This window comes from Ixodes scapularis, unplaced genomic scaffold (assembly GCF_016920785.2).
Source record: "Ixodes scapularis isolate PalLabHiFi unplaced genomic scaffold, ASM1692078v2 PGA_scaffold1__304_contigs__length_218370807, whole genome shotgun sequence".
NCBI classification, from domain to species: Eukaryota; Metazoa; Arthropoda; class Arachnida; order Ixodida; family Ixodidae; genus Ixodes; species Ixodes scapularis.
The window spans coordinates 68,086,588-68,104,848 of NW_024609846.1; the positions used below are offsets into that span (position 1 = coordinate 68,086,588).

The window sequence follows — 18,261 nt, forward strand, 5'->3', positions numbered from 1 at the left end:
CGCTGCCGCATTAGACAGATTCACGAGAAGTCGGAGGCCCACAAACAAAAACCGAGCTCCGTAGAGCCAGGGCCTCCGCCGACGAGAGCCCCTGGCCCACCTTCGGGGCCAGCTTATGTAGCCTCGGAGAATGGACGCGCCCGGGGAGGCCACTAGCAGTCGCGCCCATTATAACTCTGAAGGGTGTGCCGAAGGCGCGTTCACCCAAATGGGCAAGGGAGAGTCGGCCCCTTCGGGGAATTCGGCCTCGTGGTTCCTTGTATCCGGGAGGCCGACGCCATTGGTGACGACGACTCCCACGGCCTGCTTGAAGCTAGGCCTGGATAGGGATAGAGGGAACCCGATGGTTCCCACAAGCCATAACTGAGAAATTCGATGAAACGGCCCTTGGCGATTCGATAAAACGGCGTTCGATGAAACGGCGTTCGATGAAGTGTCCGTTCATTCGGTGAAACGGCTTTCGATGAAATGGCGAAAAAGTGAGGTTCAGGCTTAGTCGGAGATTGCTACGGTTACACACGTACGCTTTTTCAGCTCTATCTCGCATAAATAAGCTTCTTGCTCAAATAAACAGGGGCATCTGACTTTTCGCTCATCTTGGCCTATTGCGCGACTGTTGACAAGTTCTAAAACAGACAAAGCAAAAGTGATTTAATTAGCTCAGGATTATAGGTTGAGCGAAATATTTACAAAGTTCAAGGTTCCCTGAGTCGTCTTTTGTATTCAATTCCCCCTCCCCTCACCACCACTTCCTTCCTCTAAATAAACAACGTAGATTATTTTACGAACCACCAGTAATAGAGCGTATTCACAAAACGTCTATTTGGCGTAAGAAAGCGTAAGAAAGGCCTTGTTTAAATGTTCGAGCAATGAACTTGTTTTCTTACTGTGCGTGACACATCTAGCACGAAACACAATATTGACATTTTTACGCAAGGGCCATGCAGAATTTAGTGTATAAGAACAAATTGATGCCTCGTAAGTTGGTGCCCAGCGGAAGCACTCTTTACCGAATTGCTTGTTTAAAAATAACAACTTTTCAAACATAAAAATAAAACAAAATAACACCACTTTTTTGGGGGCCACTAAATTTACTGATTTACTATGTTAGCGTTGATTGTGCAGCGGTATGCGTACATTACGCGACACTGCTAGCGCAAACACGACATCGCGCTTTTTGCTATTTTCCCCAGCAATGTATCCACTCGCACTAAAATCTACAGCTTAGGTTGGATACTCGCATTAACAGTTTCCTAAACAACGTTCTCTTCTAACAAAAAAAAAAAAAAGGGAAACACCGGTGATAGTTTGTGCTAACTGCGTAGCGTAGGGTACCTAAAAGTTTTTTTTACAATGTTAAATACAATTCTGTGTCACGTTAAAAAAAATTGTCTGCTTTTGCCTTAGTTTCTTTGAGACACCGTAAATACTTCGAAGTGGCGGTCCGTGCTATGGTACCGATACAAGCAACGTTGAACCATAACACGACACGCTAGACTCGTCAAAAAGGGTTTTAATATTGTCTTTTCGCTCCATAGCCGCACTCGATGAAGAATGTAAACAGCGAGTCTAGCTTACATTTCGTTGTGGGGTACGGACCGTATACGGTTATCTAAGTGGCTAAAAGCGACCCACTAAAACTTTCTAAAATTGACATCCACCCTTGATGCCCTCTCACCTCAGGTGCTTGTTGGGAATGTGTAAATATGAATTTCATACATTTTGCTGGCCATCATGTTCTGCGAGTTAGGCACACAACAGGGCATGTTTGTAAATCGTTTTCAAAGGCCCGCTGCCACTTCAGGCGCGCGCTTCAGAGAATGCATCGAAGTGGCAGCGCGAGCTCCCGCTAAATATAGCGTGGCCTGAAAACATAGTCTGCTAAAGTTCTTCAATAATTTGTGCTCGCTCCTAGAAAACAGAGACCTTCTAGAAGATGCCCGCGCCTGGTACATCGTTTTCTTTTCCATCGATCTCAATTTGAGCGTGATAAGCCGTTTTTTCTTGAAGATGGAATGTTTTGTGAAGATGTGAGTCATCCTTACATATTCAAGTCACCACTTCTCGCGCATGTGTTTTGAGCTCCTTGATCAACCGAAAATATCTATGAAACGTTCCTTCAATGGGTGCGGGGATGCATCACAGCTCTCAAGTATGCGTTTACCTTCGAAAGCGGCAATTCGGTGACTGCGCGGGCGCAGCCTTGCAGCTCCGGAAAACCGACACCCGAGGAGCTAGGCTTGGTGAGCGCCAAAAAATGGGGCAGATTACGCGATAGGAGCTGAAGCTACCTCTAACTCACGAGGTCGCTGCTGCCGCACCCATTGCCCGTCGCTCAGAATGGGGATTTTCTGGGCTTATCCTCTCAGAAGAAGCCGGCGCAAAAGGGGACCTTTCCCCTCTCCTCGCCGTGCTACAATACAAGAAAGAAAGAGGGCGAGGAGGACTTTCCGCCAGGCGGAAGAATATTTCTGCTGGTCCTCCTTTAACCTGAAGGTCCTAATTGTGTATAAAAGTCTGTTTTAATATACAATCTCTCGACAACGCAGCATGCTCTATCAGTATAGTTTACAGGTTAGGTCAACCAGTTAAACTGATTTTTGTTTAGGAAAATGAATTCACTGAAACGTTAAAATTAAAATTTATTCCACCAAGCCTAGTTACGTTTTTCAAAACTGGCACGACGTTTTCTTGACCCCCCACGTCCATTTTCTACGCATAAAAGGATGCTTGCGGTATTTCTCCGACGCCATGTACTGCTTAATGTTGGGCAACTCTTCAAACTCGTTAAGGTATTTGAGCAGAGTTGGGAAACGCTGGAAAGCCTCAGGTTTAAAGTCGCGAATCCAGTCCAGGGCTTCGTGGAGCATGAAGTCCACGTAGGTCAGTCTTCCGCCCAGGGCCCACGCTCGTCCGTGGAGAAACTCATTCCAGGGTCTGAGTTCGTTTTCCAAGCTTGTTTCGTACTTCTTTCGGGCCTCCTCCCAGTTCGAGTCAAATGCGGTTTGGGCCAGTTTCTTTTGAAGGTCTAGAGCCTGCTGCTCCAGGAGGTCTAGTTGAGTGACCTCTTCCTCAGTTCTGGTGATGGGGAGAAAAAAAAGAGCACTGGATGTCTCGTTTATATAAACAATACCCCCCCCCCCTCCCCCACCCACACACACTCTCCCGAAACGTTTATAATATGAGTTGTCCATTATATATACGAAACGAAATGCACGTATTTACGCAGTAAAGCGGGGTATTCATATTAACAAGTCCGTATTAAGGAGGCCTGACTCTAGCAGCATTGTGGTATTCACTCCCAAAAGTTTCCACAAATTTGGTTTCTATCTACAGCCTTCGTCAAGGGGTTCAGAATTACATGGCGTTTTCAAAAAAAAAAAAAAAACTGTGATTGTTTGTTTGGTTAGTTAAAAAAAATAAAATGAAATTTTTATAAATTCATCTTTGAATCATTCATCTCCTGTCAGGATGCAGTGCTAGCAGTTGGGATCAGATGAGTTTCAGATCTTAACGTTATCTAATTCAAAAGTTAGAAGCAATTTTACAAAATTGCTTCTAAGATTCGCTTTATATAACAAAGGCTGTTTAGGCTCATCGATTTTCTGGATCCGCCAACCGCCACATCGTCATGATTTTTTCTTTTTTTTTTTTTTATCACGCTGTTTTTTTGTTAGATGACGCTAAGTCCTGAAATTTCGATGTCTCTGCCCAGCTGTTTGCGCTACACTCAGGCGATGGCTGATTAGCGTTCGGAAAAAGAGGTCGTTTATATTTCCGGTGAGCAAAAAGAGGTACAAATTGCTCTCCAACGACCGGTGCTGAGGGGTTTGGCAACAACCATATCAGTGCACAACAAGCGCTTACTGTTAGAGTAAACTTTGAGCATGAGGTGTCCGCTGTCCGTTATGAATCTGCATGGTATGGTTCAGCTCGTGCTTGCATGGAGCGTACACCGTGTATACCTTTTGGCATTGACTAACATTGAAGTTTGAGCCAGTTAGTATACAAATAATAATAATAAAAAAAAGATAACCAACAGGACAGAGTTGTGTCCTGTCGGTTACCTCTTACGTTGTGCACGTCTTCGCGCTGATTTTTGCCTATCTTATGTCATAACAGTTGTTGCTATAGGTGAGTCAGTTTTTGTAGCAACAAAGTTCACTAACTTTCATACGTGAGTTTCTGATACTCTATTCATCGAAACTGGGTAACTGTGCTCGAGACGAGCTAGAGCGCTTTGATCCAGCGGCCATGATTGTGCAATCGAATGAAGAAACAAATACTATTATACAACCGCTCGCGCAAAAGGAAGCGTGCTCAGACCTCATGCTGCTGCACAGAACATTTGGCATGTTCATTTGTCTGTGCTGTTTCCGTCGTCTTTCTTTTTTTTTTCTTTTCAGAACTTCTGTAAGTTTTTCATGTTAATATCTGATAAAAACGGTTTACCATTCATTTTGCATGAGTAGGTGCTTTGATACAAGGTTCTCCAAATCTACAGAATCGGAGACAAACTTTGTGTCCATCTAGCCGATAACGTTGAGCCCTGGTTCTCCTCTGGAAAAGAGACGTTGAACCAATGAAGGTCAGAAAAATGCCCGTTGGGATGATCGCCGTTTTTGGCCGTCCGCTAATGTTTCGCTGACAGCCCATTCAATGTTGTAGGCTACTGGTGTGGATTATTCGCGTAAATGATTTGTTCGTTTTCTCAATTAATAAAATAAAACAAAACCTGGAGAGAAAAAAAGCTGTCGAAACGTGCATCGCGCTATTAGCATATTGTTTGGGTTGGTGCAGATACGAAGCCAGCTACCCCAAATCTTCCAAAACGTATACACGTGTCCGAGTCTGTCCCTATCCTCTTCGATCCTGCTTCGACAGCTAATTCGGGTGGTCTTTCTAAAGCTATTTCTTTATTTCACTTACCAGTTACCCAAAATTCAAGCTCAATCAATTATCTTTCCTTGCCAATAGAATACTCATGCGCCCCGTTCACGAACGAGATTAAAATGATAACACAGATTCCCAGTAACGCTTTCACTGCGTCTTTGTTCCTCCAAATATATCACGGAGCGGTAACCACGGTTATACGTTTTAAATTATAAACACAACGGTCCTTGATTTCACCGCTACAGCAAACACCGACAAAGCACAGCAGTCACAGCCGGTGCAAAGCCGCAAACAAAGAAGAGCAGCTGTAGAGTTCAGGAGGATCTGCACCAACCCTCCCCGCAATCATACGCAGAAAGCGACTCAGCCCATGTGGCGGTATACACTCATGAAACGGTCGCGGGTCTACTTTCCCATAAAGCCCTCAAAGATCCAATTATTACATGAAGGGAATTTGACGAATGACCAGTCCGGAAGCATGTCTGAAGCTAAAAAATGGAAGTCTGTGACTCTGCGCATGACGTGACCTTGTGAAACTCGATGTTCGGTGCCCCTCTTTATTTTTGAATTACGTAAACATATCCACGGCCTCCTCATTCGTCGCACTACTTAGTGTGTAGTGATTGGCTATGTGAGATCTATAGACCTTTTCATCCTCCACCGCATGGGCGCTGCCATCTTGGAATCACGTGACGCGGCAGCCATTAGGTTGCTTCAACTTGCTGCTCCGCTCTCCCCTCCGCGCCTTGACGGATGTATTGTTTTCGTGTTTTTCGCCGCGTTTCACCGCGCTTTCTTGCCTTACTTCGAAAACTAGTCCGATACATCTACTTGATGACTAAAACATTACGAGGGTTCAAAGGTCCTTATGACAACTGAGGTTTCTTTACTAATAGTGGCGGAACATTCTCAGTAAGAAGCGCGTATATTTATATCGCGCATTTAGGATCGGAAGGCGTCAAGAATAGTCAGCGCAAGGAGACTATCTGTATGTCCTGACAGTATCATTCTTTGTATTCATAATATATCGAGAACAGTTTATTTTGATTATGTGAGGAAACTCGCGGAGGAGATAGACAACAAATGTTTAACTTGTATTTCATCTGAGGCTAGAAGTAATGGTACGTCAACATCAGGCGATTTGTTTGTTCATTATATCACACCTACATGTGTATAAGCTTCTCAATCTTTTTTTGCGACGTAAACATTCGGTTGGTAGGTTTACTAATGAAGTTTAAGAAATTGTATACCGTGCTCGCTCCCATTTCGAGTCATTTAAGTGATTTATTTATTATATTTAGATAACCAGTGCCATCCACTTATATAAAATCTATTTTAATACAAATGTTGGGACTTCCCGCGTAAGAAACTGCCACAGACACTTAACAGTAGCGAGTTTTAGAATAGCATGCACAAAGAAATAACGTCGTTTCTATTCGCAAATCCAAAACGCGGTTTGGGTTCGGCGCTTGCGCAATAATAACGACCCTTTTTCTTTCTTTCTTTCTTTTTTTTGCGTACGTTGTCATAGATTTTGTCAGTATCTGGAATATTTGACTCCGAAAAAAGAAAAAGAAAAAAAAAAAGAGCCGTTTGCATAACAATTACGTCAGTCCAGGGTTGTCGATGGCGAATAGAGATCTCCTTTTGGTGGCTGGCGACGCCGAAATTTACAAAGCGAATCTGTTCAAACAATTAAATATTTGTTCACACAGGTCCGTGAAGTGGTGCCTAGCGCTAGAATTTAGTCAAACTCTCCGAGCTATTTCTCCTCCTGCGCCCTTTCATTTTTTTTTTTTAATTTTTTTGACCAATATTGCGGAAGACAAATGCCAGATTTAATTTGACGGGCCTGTCACATAATCATATCTTGAGTAAGCAAATGTTCATATAAAAATTGATTTCCTAGGGCCAATATCGCGAAACGCCGCTTATTCGTGCTTTAGCAGGGTTGATAATTTAAGAAATGTCCTACTGGGCCTGTCAAAACATTCTCGAGTATTGAATTAAAATAGAAAAAGAGGCTGAGACGATACTACTTCTTTATATCAGTTATCTGCGTCATTACACGATACGTTTTTAGTCTGCGAAGTTCACTAACGGTTGGGTGTTCACGAAAACCAAACAGGGAGTAGTAAACTCGCGAGTTCATCTGTCCTGGCCGATTCAGCACATTGCTAATCAAGCTGGCGATATGCTTCTCTACATTCACGTGTTAGTTTCTTCATTGGTTTGTTTTTCTGAAAACTGTTGCCACCGGGTACGGCCGTAGACGATGGTAATCTTCCCTGTACATCCGTCAGGCGTTTCGAAACCGATCATAATCAGATGCACCAAAGGAGTTGGTAAAAAAAGCCCGCAATTTAGGCTAAAATACACCTCGTAGTCCACAAAGTGGCTCAATACCACTGTTTCATTTGTTGTGTGCTACAAGGAAAATAATCGTAACACAAAATTAAGCAAAAACAACGTAAAACATCAACTTAGCCGCGTTCACGTTAAAACAGAAACCAACCAAAACGTTTAAGGAACACTTCGCTGTGACTCGACTTTACTCTTCGCTACGTACCACCCGTGCTTGTCGCCGCCTTCATACCATCTGGTCGCGTGGGCCCTGCATCAGTCAAATCATTTTTTCCTGTGTACAAACAGACAGATATGATGATAGCTAGAAACACTCCAGGTAGAAGCACGTGCGCGACAACGGCGTGCAATGTTCAAGCATGGTCATGCTGAGTGCGATAGTGTGCTACTCTAATATCGTACGCTTGTACTTGTCGATAGTTCAAACTCTCACGTCGGAGCAGCGCCGCCAGTCTCTTTCTGTCGTTGCTCGGTCGTTTCCGCTTAGCTAATTCTCGACTGTACATCTGCTAATGTGACGTTCAACCATCTTGAAACGTAAATGAATTACTGTACATCTTAGCGGCTAGACATTCTTGGTCCGCAGTTCCTAGGTACACAATAGACAAGATACGTTAGGTGATGAGCCCGTTATATATTAAATGTTCCTATCTCTTTAGTGGCTTGTATTTCGTCCGTTTCCCAACAGCAATGTACTGGCACCGCAAGTTTATGTAGTTGCGTGCAGGATTAGTGCTATAAACCAAAATGACGAAATTTTCTGAAATAACTCGCTGTATATTTAGCGAGTATATGTAACTCAAATCTCTCTAACAGCGCTGTTACAAAACAAAAAGAAAAAAAAAACTGTTTTAAGCGTTACTAAAGATGCATGATTTATAGCTATATCAACAGTGGTCACCTTTGACGTCGTCGCCTTGTCCGTTAGCTGGCGATATGATCTCTGAATGTGCAGACGGCGACCAGGCAGATACAGACCGCTCGGTCTAGCAGGCAGTGAGTGGAGGGTCAGATATATGCGTCTACTCATCCGCCGCGCGTGCGATACCTCCCCAGCCCCAACATAAGCACGGTCGCCGCGCGACATCGTGGTTTGTGTACTGCCACCGTTCGCGTATTCTAGCTCATATCGCTAGCCAATGTACGTGGCTAAATTGTTTTTTTTTTTTTTTTTTTTTTTAATTTATGATACGTTTAAAGCAGTGAACACCTATTGCGCCGCCCGACACGTGCGCATACTGCAATCAGCTCTTCTTGTACTCCTCAGTGTCCGGTCACGCATGTGTTTCGCGCTAAACGTTGCAACATAAATCAAGTATTCATCTCTTTTGCACGCGGCTACACAAGATGACATTTAATTTTTCTTTTAAATAGGCCCATTTATTAAGTTTTTAGGCACGCGTGACGTCGCCATAACTTTAGTCCGTATGAGGCAGGCGGCAGTGCATGAAAGACAGCCCGGGTTTTAAAGAAAGGATTAAAAAAAATTGTGTTGTATGCATATTTATACAGCCGGAAGGTGATCCGGCTTAGTGGGCGCTTGGTGTCTCAGCTATATATGAGAAATTTAGCCAGTGCGGTACAACCGCTAGCGGGTCTTTGATGTGCATCGCGTGTGATACACGACCGCACGCCGGTACGATGCCCATCCTGGTCGAAAGGGGCAGGGGTGGAGATGGAACCCAGTATACCTGGGTAGAAAGGATTCAACTCGAACCGTGGGGAGCGTTTGCAATTTAATGGTGAACGCCTAGTTCTTGCGAGTGCGGTGAGCAGTGCGCATGAACTGCGTTGTCGCAATTGGGCGAGGAAGAGGAAAGCAGGCGGAAAGGCGAAGACGTTCGCAAAAATCAACGCTTTTGCCAACTCCTCACAGCTCGCGTTTCAAACGTGAAACCGCGTGACCCTGATCGCGTAGTTGGAAACTCTCCGTAATATATATGGGCTCTTCAACTCGTGCCGTCTATAGTGCCAATACCGGCCTGCATCTTTCGGCCTCAATCGCCATTACTATACTCCATTCACCTCTGAGCTGAAACTGCGGTCTACCTTACGTCAGCATCGTCGCCAGCACATCTTGCAGCGGCTTACGACTGCGACGCTATACACGCAGCGACGCCCAGACAGACGCGTTTGCCGTTCTCCGGCGACTGTCGTGAAACAGTTTTCTGCGCTTGTTGCGTGTGGGGGTTCACCGATGATGACGTAATGAGCATGCTTCTGCCATCTAGGTGGTGTTGCTCGTGCTCTGGTTGCGCTGACCTGTAGCAGGGTGGGTCGCAGGAGCAGAAAGGTTAGAGTTCCCATACGATGTATGCCGCTGCGACGAAACTGACTGCAAGATTGCTCGGTTCTTACATGGAAGGTTTTAAATAACCTTACCTGCCAGCAAGGTCATGCTTCCTGCCGAGGTAGCGCAGGATGGCGAGGCTCTGTGTCAGCGTGACATCTCCGTCGATGTAGTACGGCAAGTTGGGAAACTTTAGGCCCAGAGAGGACTTGTCGGCTTGCCACTCGGCGCCGACGTAATCCGGAGGCGGTCCGTACGAATACCGCTTGTCCACGAAAGCGACGTCCTTGTAGACGAGCAGGTTCCGGATCATTTGAGCCTTTCCCCGGATGTCCCAGTAGCCCAGAACGGGCGCCATGCTTGCCTTTCTTGGAGCGTGTTCCTGAGGAGAAGAAGACACGTTTTTCGCCCTCGCGTTGGTGGTTCGTTGACGGAACAGGCGATTTCGAAGCCCCTTGCGCCTCTTCTGATTTGGGTTTCTTAGTTATCACTGTGCTTCCAAAAGCAGAGGGAGGAAAGCAATCAAGATATCAACTTGTTGTCGTGAAGTGTGGGCCGACGAATGTGTCTTATCTAATGGGGCTTATCTAACGGAATGTCTCAAGGACACAAGTTCGTTTACCTTTAATTGCGTTCGTGCAAGCCATCCCTGACGTTGATACTTCGAGAGTCTGCTCACGAAATTCTATATCAAACATGCTGGTTGAAGTAACGCAGTCGTCTTCGTATATTAATGTACTTGCTTCCGAAATGGAAACAACGCACTTCTCGGTATCTTTCGGCTTTAATTATCGGCATAATAAAAACGTATAAACACATTATTCTTACCGGAACGAACGTTCGTCCTTTGAATGCGTCAACATTCAAAAATATTTATTACCATGTATTTATTATAGCATCTGAAGACATTGAATTCTTTGATGCCAGGCATGTTTCGTAGTAAGCTTATACACAAGTATCATGAACAAAACACCAAGGCGAGCGAAGCTGGCAGGAGAACGTGAAGAGGGAGCTTCTGGTAAATCTCGGAACGACGCGCCGACGTTGCACTATAGGAGACCTAGCTTCTTCAGGAAAAAAGCTATAGGTCTCCTTGTGAAACGTCGGCACGCCCTTCTCATGATTACCGGAAGCTCCCTCTTCACAAGTATCACAGGCGATTCCCAAGCCTCTAAACAATTTTCGCATTGCAGTGGGAGTTCTATATGAAAATACCAGACACGGCAAAAAAAAAAAAAAAAAAAAGAAACACTGGGTTTTCTATTTAGTTGTGCGAAGCGAAGTTAATGGCTATTAGCCCAGTTTGCGGCTGTGCTGCACTGCCCAAATTACACCACTACATCAGAGGCACTTTCAGTCTTCTGTTTTACGATTCCAGGTTGTCCCCCAAAACAAATGTACAGTGTGTTATTTTTTTTTCTTATGCTGAACGCTCAGTTTCCGCTTAAAAGTAGTGGCCCAGACTTGATGACAAAGTTTCGTGACCGTTGTCTTATTCAAAAGTTCTGATTTCTCTGAACATCACTGGAAGACGAGGAGAGGTAGGGCGACCTTCCCCGGCATCGCGCCGCTTTCCAGTGTTGTTCTGCCATTCATGAAGTGCGAGTGCGACGACAAAACACCTTGCAAAACTTACTGCTTTTTCGCCATAAGCCTGCCGTATCATTTAAAATGTCCCTGCTCCAGATTTGCTGATGTGACGCAGAGCTGATGCTCGCTCTTCGCTCTGGCTTGCAGACAATGCTGAGATCACTGAAGCACTCGTGCACGACGCATCCTGCGATTGAAGCCATACGATAGCTGCGCCGCTGCGCCTCGCCGCCTGGCGCCCGGCTGCACACGCGTCACCGTGCTGCTCTCTCTCTTTTTAAAAGACAAAACTCGTCCCGGTACTTTGCAGTGGCGTAGCCAGGTGTGTGTCTGTGTGTGGGGGGAGTTAGGACAGTGCCGTCGGAAGTGTTACAATGGTGGGTGGGGGGTGGGGATGGTGAGGGGCTGTTTCGATCCCAGTGCCGGCCAATGTTTTTCGGTTGATCTCATTTCGACAATACGGTTTGTATCATCTGCACACTTCAAATACAGTTTATAATAAACTTTATGAATTCATGACTTAAGCGATAAGAAATAACAAACTAAGTGGAATATTAACAATGTTATCAGAGATCAGAAATATAACTATATAACGTGTCGCTTTCACGGGAGCACAAGGAAACACGAGATAAAACAGCCATCAGTATATTGTGCGCTCTAAAGCCGGGGTCGCACTACTTGTGCAACATACAAAATACAGTCTGCATACAGAGTTTTTTTTTTTTTTTGTGCAAAAACAAAGATTAGCCGCCCGACGTTTCAAATAAACTGGGGAATAAGCTGAATTATTGGTTCACAACGCTGTATACGGCAGCCGATGTCAACATAACCGAGAATCGGTGGGCGGCGGAACAGCGGAAGCCGCTTTTGTCGCTTCCTCGTTTAGGGCAATTATGTATACCCCCCCCCCCCCCCCCCCCATGCAGTGCATGACTTTCAACTAGATACATGCTCATATTGTAAAATCTTCATTCACTCATGTGTCAGTGAGTAGGGGCATCTGGAGGGAACCGCAGTCAATGTCTGGTCCTTATAATTTTGCTCATCAAACAAAAGTTTACAGAAGCCATGACTGGGAGCTCCCTTGGTGAGCATGAGATAGGGTTATTTGCAATGGCGTAGGCAGGAGGAAGGGGGCGGGGGGGGGGGGGATTCACCCCCCCCCCTTCCCTCTTCTGGGGCCCGCTCGTTCCCTGCTCGCGCAGTCGGTTTTGCACGAGGCACGGAGCAACGGGAGAGAGCGGACTATCCCCCACTTATATTCTTCCGGAAAAAAATGCAAAGTCGAACTTAAAAAAAACGTTTGTGGGGTAGAAAATGTTCAAATTAATAAAATATGCAATATTGTTTCATTCATGTTTCTTCGATGGGATGCGGAACTTGGTCAGTATATAGAAAACGGATATTTCGAAACATTTGGAGTAAAGGATGGCGATTTAAAGGCAAAGTAAAACAAACAATTTTTAATTAAATACACAGTTCAATCAAGCCAATGTTAACATAACAAAACGAACAGATGGTGATAATATAAAACAATGTCAGCAATCTAAGGAATGTTAAATGAATTGTAAAAACAATTGCACTGTAAGCTACGGGTGGCGCTGCGCTCACGCGCACCTTGTGTACTGAACAGAATTACATGCTTTCGACTAGAAATTACCGCGAATAAAAAAATAACAGCAAGAGCGCGAAATGTGGCCTCGCGCTCTTGGAATAGTCTAATCATTCCGGCAAGAAGCAGGGGAAGTTGGTCCTGAAGGGTGCCTACCGGCGGAACGTTAGGGTTAGGGGAGGCATCTCTCGGGCGTTGGGGCTGGGTGCCTCTCCGCCAGAAATTCGCGCTATCTGGCGGAGAAACTGACCCCGACAGCGTGCATATATTTTTGTTTATTATCCGAAACAATTGAAAACCGTGCCCGGACATTATCCTCAAAATCCGAAACTTGTGAATTCTGTATTTCTGAAGTAAAAAAACAATTTCCAAATGCCGAATTCGAAGTTCTTGCCCGATCCGCGCCGGTGCGTTGGCGTCAAATATTGCGGAGTCCTGAAAGTCGACTTTCTTTCACGACTCCGTGCTGTTGCCACCGCGACCCAAAGCGAGGAGGAAAGGAGCGAGGGATAAGGGCGCCGGCGGACCGAAAAAAAAAAAACGGTTTTATTCCGTGCGAGCGGTGCCGCCTGCCCAGGCGGCATGTTTTCCGAGGGAGGATACAATTCCAGAAGGCGACATCACACCGGACTCCGATTTTTGGTATTTCTTTCTTTCTTTCTTTATTGGTTTGCATTACATACAGAATGGAGGAGGCCGAGGAAAAAAGCTACAAACGCAGCTTGTGGGGCCCTCGGCCCCCTTTAAATGATGGCAGCATTGGACTCACAAAACACTTACACACAGTAACAAAACACTTCCTGGTCAATCAGATTCACTCATTCGATACAGCTCCACACATTAGTATACAGTTGCAATTTAACATGATTAGGTCGGGTAAGGAACACAAAACAATTCTAGGAAATAGCTCGTTTTCATCTCAGGCAGTTCTAAGGGCACCGGTATCAGAAAATGAACCTAAAAGATATCTCAGTTCAGAAGGGGTTATAGAGGATATATCGGTGCCAGCCTCCTCAAATGAATTTAGTAGTCGAGGCAAAGTATTCTTAAGCATTTGGTCACCATAATTTGTCCGAGAACGAGGAACTATCCATGGTTCTGGAGTTCGTGTTTTATGCGAAGGTTGCCTTTTTTCTAAGTTTACTATTTCTAAGAGTGTAGAGGTATTTTTCCTAATGCTATAATAAAAATCTCGCATAAGCCTCCTTCGGTATATGTCAAGAACTTTTGGAATGTTATATTTCTTGAAAAGGTAGTCAGTATGTTCGGTGTATGAGACATTGGCAATAACGCGTATCATTCTCTTTTGCATTAAGTGTAATTTATGGAGGTTAGATTCTGTTGTTGTGCCCCATACAAGATGGCAATAGTTAATGTGAGATACAAATAGCGTATTTTAGATTAATAATTTAACTGATTCCGGAAGAATATACCTATTTCGATTCAGTATACCAGCTAATTGACTAAGTTTGAGTAGTACAAAGTTAACATGCTCGTCCCATTGCATGTTACTGGAGAAATACGTGCCAAGCACTTTTATAGTGTCCAAAACTTCGATGTTTGTGTGATTAAACGCTATGTTATGATGCAATGGGATAGGCGTTCTTCTTGTATAGAAGAAAACGGCTTTAGTTTTATTGGAATTAACTTTTAGACGGTTTTGTTTTGACCAAGAGCTTAATTTACGTAGAACATCATTTGCCATATTGGTTATCTCGGCGTAGGAGCTGGACGATAGAAATATGCTAGTATCATCCGCATAGATTATAAACTTCGCCTGTTGACATATATGTACGATATCATTGACGTATAAGTTAAAAAGCAACGGGCCAAGAATGCTACCCTGAGGCACACCAGAGATTATTTCTTTGCTTTTAGATGTTAAGCCATTCAGAAAAACGAATTGTCGCCTTCTGCCGAGATAGGATTTTATGAACTCAAGTGGCAGACCCCTTATGCCATACCGCTCAAGCTTTTTAACTAGAATATTGTGATCGATATGATCAAAGGCCTGGGTAAAATCAACAAAAATGCCCAAAGTCAGAAGCTTCTGCTCGAAGTTTTGTAAAATATATTCTTTTTGCTCAAGAAGAGCCAGCTTCACAGACTTATTTTTTTGGAATCCATACTGAGCTTTAGTTATTAGCTGATATTTTGCACAAAATGACGATATTTGATTTAAAATAACTTTTTCTAAGCATTTCGAGAAAATTGGAAGGATAGAAATTGGGCGATAGTTCTTTATATCTAACCTATCACCTTTTTTATATAGTGCTGTAACTTTGGGAACTTTCATTTTGTCTGGAAAGGTTCCTGTGGAAATACATAAGTTGTATATATGAACCAAGACATGGACGATTTCATTAATTACGTACTTGACAGGTCTTATCTGAATACCGTCAGCATCACGGCTGCAAGAGTTCTTGAGTCCAAGAAAGGTTGAACATACCTCTACACTGTCGGTTGTATGTAAAAAAATACTGTTTTCGTTTCCGGACAGGGAGTAACTACAAGACTCATTTGAACACAGTTCAGGTTCTCTATGGACAAAAATAGTGGTTAAACGCATTCACTAATTCAACTCCTGTCAGTACGCGTCCATTGAGAGAAATTCTTTCTATTGTTTCAACATTCTGTTTTCGTTTCATGACTACACTTAGCTTGCTCCATAGCTTATCTGTGTCCCCTGCACAGCTAGAAAAGAGGTTCATGTAGTAAGCTTCCTTGGCATTCCTTAACTCTTTAGTTAATTTATTACGATAGACCTTAAACGTTTCCAAGTCTGAAGGGATCCTTTTCTTAATAAATGTTAGATAAAGCCTCTCCCGCTTCTTAATTTTCCTTAAGAGCTCTTTTGTTAACCAAGGTTTCCGAAATTTCTTATTGAATTGGCGCTCCTTATTGATAAAGTGCTTCTTATATGCTGCAACAAATATGCTGAGGAAAATATTATAAGCTATATTGGAAACTCGCTTAAGGTCTTTTCGTTAATCGAAAAGAAGGGCCGTAGTGCGTTCGCAATTGCGTTAAAAACATGTTTTACGATTGCCGTTATTAAATGTTATAGAAATGTCGCCTACAAAGCTTCCGAATTTTATGATTTTTGATGTCAGGAATCAAAAGAAGCGAGGAGGCGAGGAGCGGGAGAGAAAAACGCCAAAAATAAAAAGGCGCGCGCGCGCGTAGGAATGTTTTCTTTATTATTTTTTTGCGTGTTTATGACTACAACTTGCATCGTTTTAGACAATAATAATAAAAAAAAATACGACCCTTAAGGTGTCAGCGCCTTTGCCGAGTCGGCTAAACGGTTTTTCTGATCAAAGACGCCGGCAGGAAAAAAAAAGCAAAAAAACATAATGGTGCTTCGGAACGTAAAACAACGACTATATGTACACTCCCTCAACCGTTATATTGTACGTACCTGCCACACCGAAAATGTCGCCGATCTCGTTCCAGTCCTGCAGCTTTTTGTCCCGACCCTTGTGGTCGGGGTGCCACTTATTGTATGAGGTTATTGTAAAGTTACCGCCGCCGTGCGCGCGCCGCTATTTCCCGCGGGAAGCAGTGCCGGATGTAAACAAACGCACGCATCACTTCCGACGAGACTGTGCTTGGCTCCGCCGTCCAGCGACTCGTTTTTGCGACTTAAAAAATCGCTCAGGGAGCGATCGCCAAAAACCGGTCTCTAGCGACCTGTTTTGGTCGCTCTGCGACCAAAAAAAAAAAAAACCAGTTGCTAATCGCTGGTCGCTCCAGCGACTGTCGCAAGTGTGAACGGGCCTTAAAGAAATTTTATTAGGAGGTTTCAACAGGTCTTGTCTCTCTCGGTCGTACTCGCTGGCAAGTGTGTGAACGGGCCTTTACACCAAACACACCTTTTAGCAAATTTATACCAACGTAAATTTACACACCTTAAAAAAAAAAGTTTTTAGGCCGCCGTTTTGTTGCTGATGATGATGCAAATAGCGCGATCTCACGCCCCCTGTCAACTAGAAAGTTTCTGTCACTCTCTTGGACTGTGAGAACCTGCTCAGCACGATATTCCACCTATGTGTTGCGGTTTTGCATTCCAAGTTTTTCGACTTCTTTGAAAGTTTCCACTTAATTTTTCTTATGCATGCTGTGTAACCGTCTTGTGTTTTCTTCGACTGTGATAAATAGGGGCCAGGGTTTATAAGGGCCTGCCATTTAATCGTTTCTGGTTGATGTTCACGGGAAACGAAGGAAGGAAAGAACCTCAAACGGCCCTCGACGCGATTTTGTGAACAATAAAAAGTGCTCTCCCCCCTTGGAAGAGATAATCCGCATAGTCCTTAGTCATCACCAAAAATAACATCTATTCCTTTGCCTTGGTGCTGGTGTGGTTAAAAAGAAAGCTACCCAAAACGTGCCCCAAAACGAGGCCCTCTTGTATTCCTTCCGTTCGTCAAGATGTCGTCGTTGACACTGTATAGTCCTGTGGTATCTGAGAACTTTTTCAATTAAATCTTTTTCGGACAACGCTGCACCGTGTGGTGCGTACAATGTATAGTACGAATGCTGTCACTTGCTAAATTTTATGTTCTATTCGTGTCCCGTACGCATACATCCGTAAACATGTTATTTGTGCTCGTGAAATAGGCATGGCATTCGGTTATCTTTTGTTGGAAATCTCTTTCGACTTTGGCGGCTGACATGGCTGAGCGGGCGGCGTTGTCAAAACTCAACGTGAAATAAAATAACAGTGTTGTACGGAACGGCGTTCCAAGGAACGCCGTTCCTGGAACGCGTTCCTTTTTGGAGGAACGAAGGAACGCCGCCGTTCCATTTTGCATCGCTGGAACTGGAACGGGAACGCGTTACATTTTTACTGGAACGGAAAGAGTAACGGCGTTCCTTTTTTTCGTCCAGCGGGGTGATCTTTATTTTATTTCTAACAGGGAAAGTATACGAAAGTACAAAAACAATAGCTTTACTAAGTGCAGGATCTCTTTAACGTTTTGGCTACTAATCTTATGGATTATTTTGTGTGGTCCTCGCTTGCTAACAGTTTCGGGTGCAGGAGAGCTGCGGGCGTTGATACTTTTTTGAGTGCCCGAAACTGTGGTACAAAAAGCAAAACTTTTAGTCGTATAGGAAAAGACAAAGGAAGAGGGTTGTTTCAAACTAAGCTGCTTTTTTTGGTTCCACGAATCCTCATACACCCAGAAATATTTTTCCAACTACAGACATTTTTGAACTTCAATAACGAGACCTCCAATTACAAGATCGCAGGTTGCCAGATATCGAACTCACCCTTGTATTCCGACCATTATTCACTTAAAAGATACACGAAAAAAATAATAACCTTTATTCCTACAATTGTCCCCCACCTTCAAACTGAACAACAAATCTAACCTTCACAACGAAGTATTTGTAGCTTTCAAGACGGACTTTCCAAAAGCCCCCACCCTCTTCTTCACATGCTCGTCTTACGGACAGCAACATCGAGAAGCAACTGTTGTTAAGTTCTAACACAGGACTCTGTTGAATT

At 44.0% G+C, this 18,261-nt stretch overlaps 1 protein-coding gene across 1 annotated transcript; it reads right to left on the bottom strand.

The window, feature by feature from the left end:
• Positions 1-2,652: 2,652 nt before the first annotated feature.
• Positions 2,653-10,051, bottom strand: LOC8041378 (glutathione S-transferase Mu 2). The gene is made up of 2 exons (XM_040223177.3): positions 9,640-10,051; positions 2,653-3,078 (listed from the first exon to the last, which is right to left on the bottom strand). The coding sequence occupies exons 1-2, from the start codon at positions 9,903-9,905 to the stop codon at positions 2,670-2,672; spliced, it is 675 nt and encodes a 224-aa protein (XP_040079111.3). The 5' UTR covers positions 9,906-10,051; the 3' UTR covers positions 2,653-2,669.
• Positions 10,052-18,261: the final 8,210 nt, after the last annotated feature.

Bases quoted from the DNA above. Each gene is read 5' to 3' on its own strand.
- LOC8041378 (XM_040223177.3), bottom strand. From the start codon at position 9,905: ATGGCGCCCGTTCTGGGCTACTGGGACATCCGGGGAAAGGCTCAAATG. The intron at 3,079-9,639 runs GTAAGGTTATTT...CCCCATCACCAG, and splicing joins AAGCATGACCTTGCTGGCAG to AACTGAGGAAGAGGTCACTC.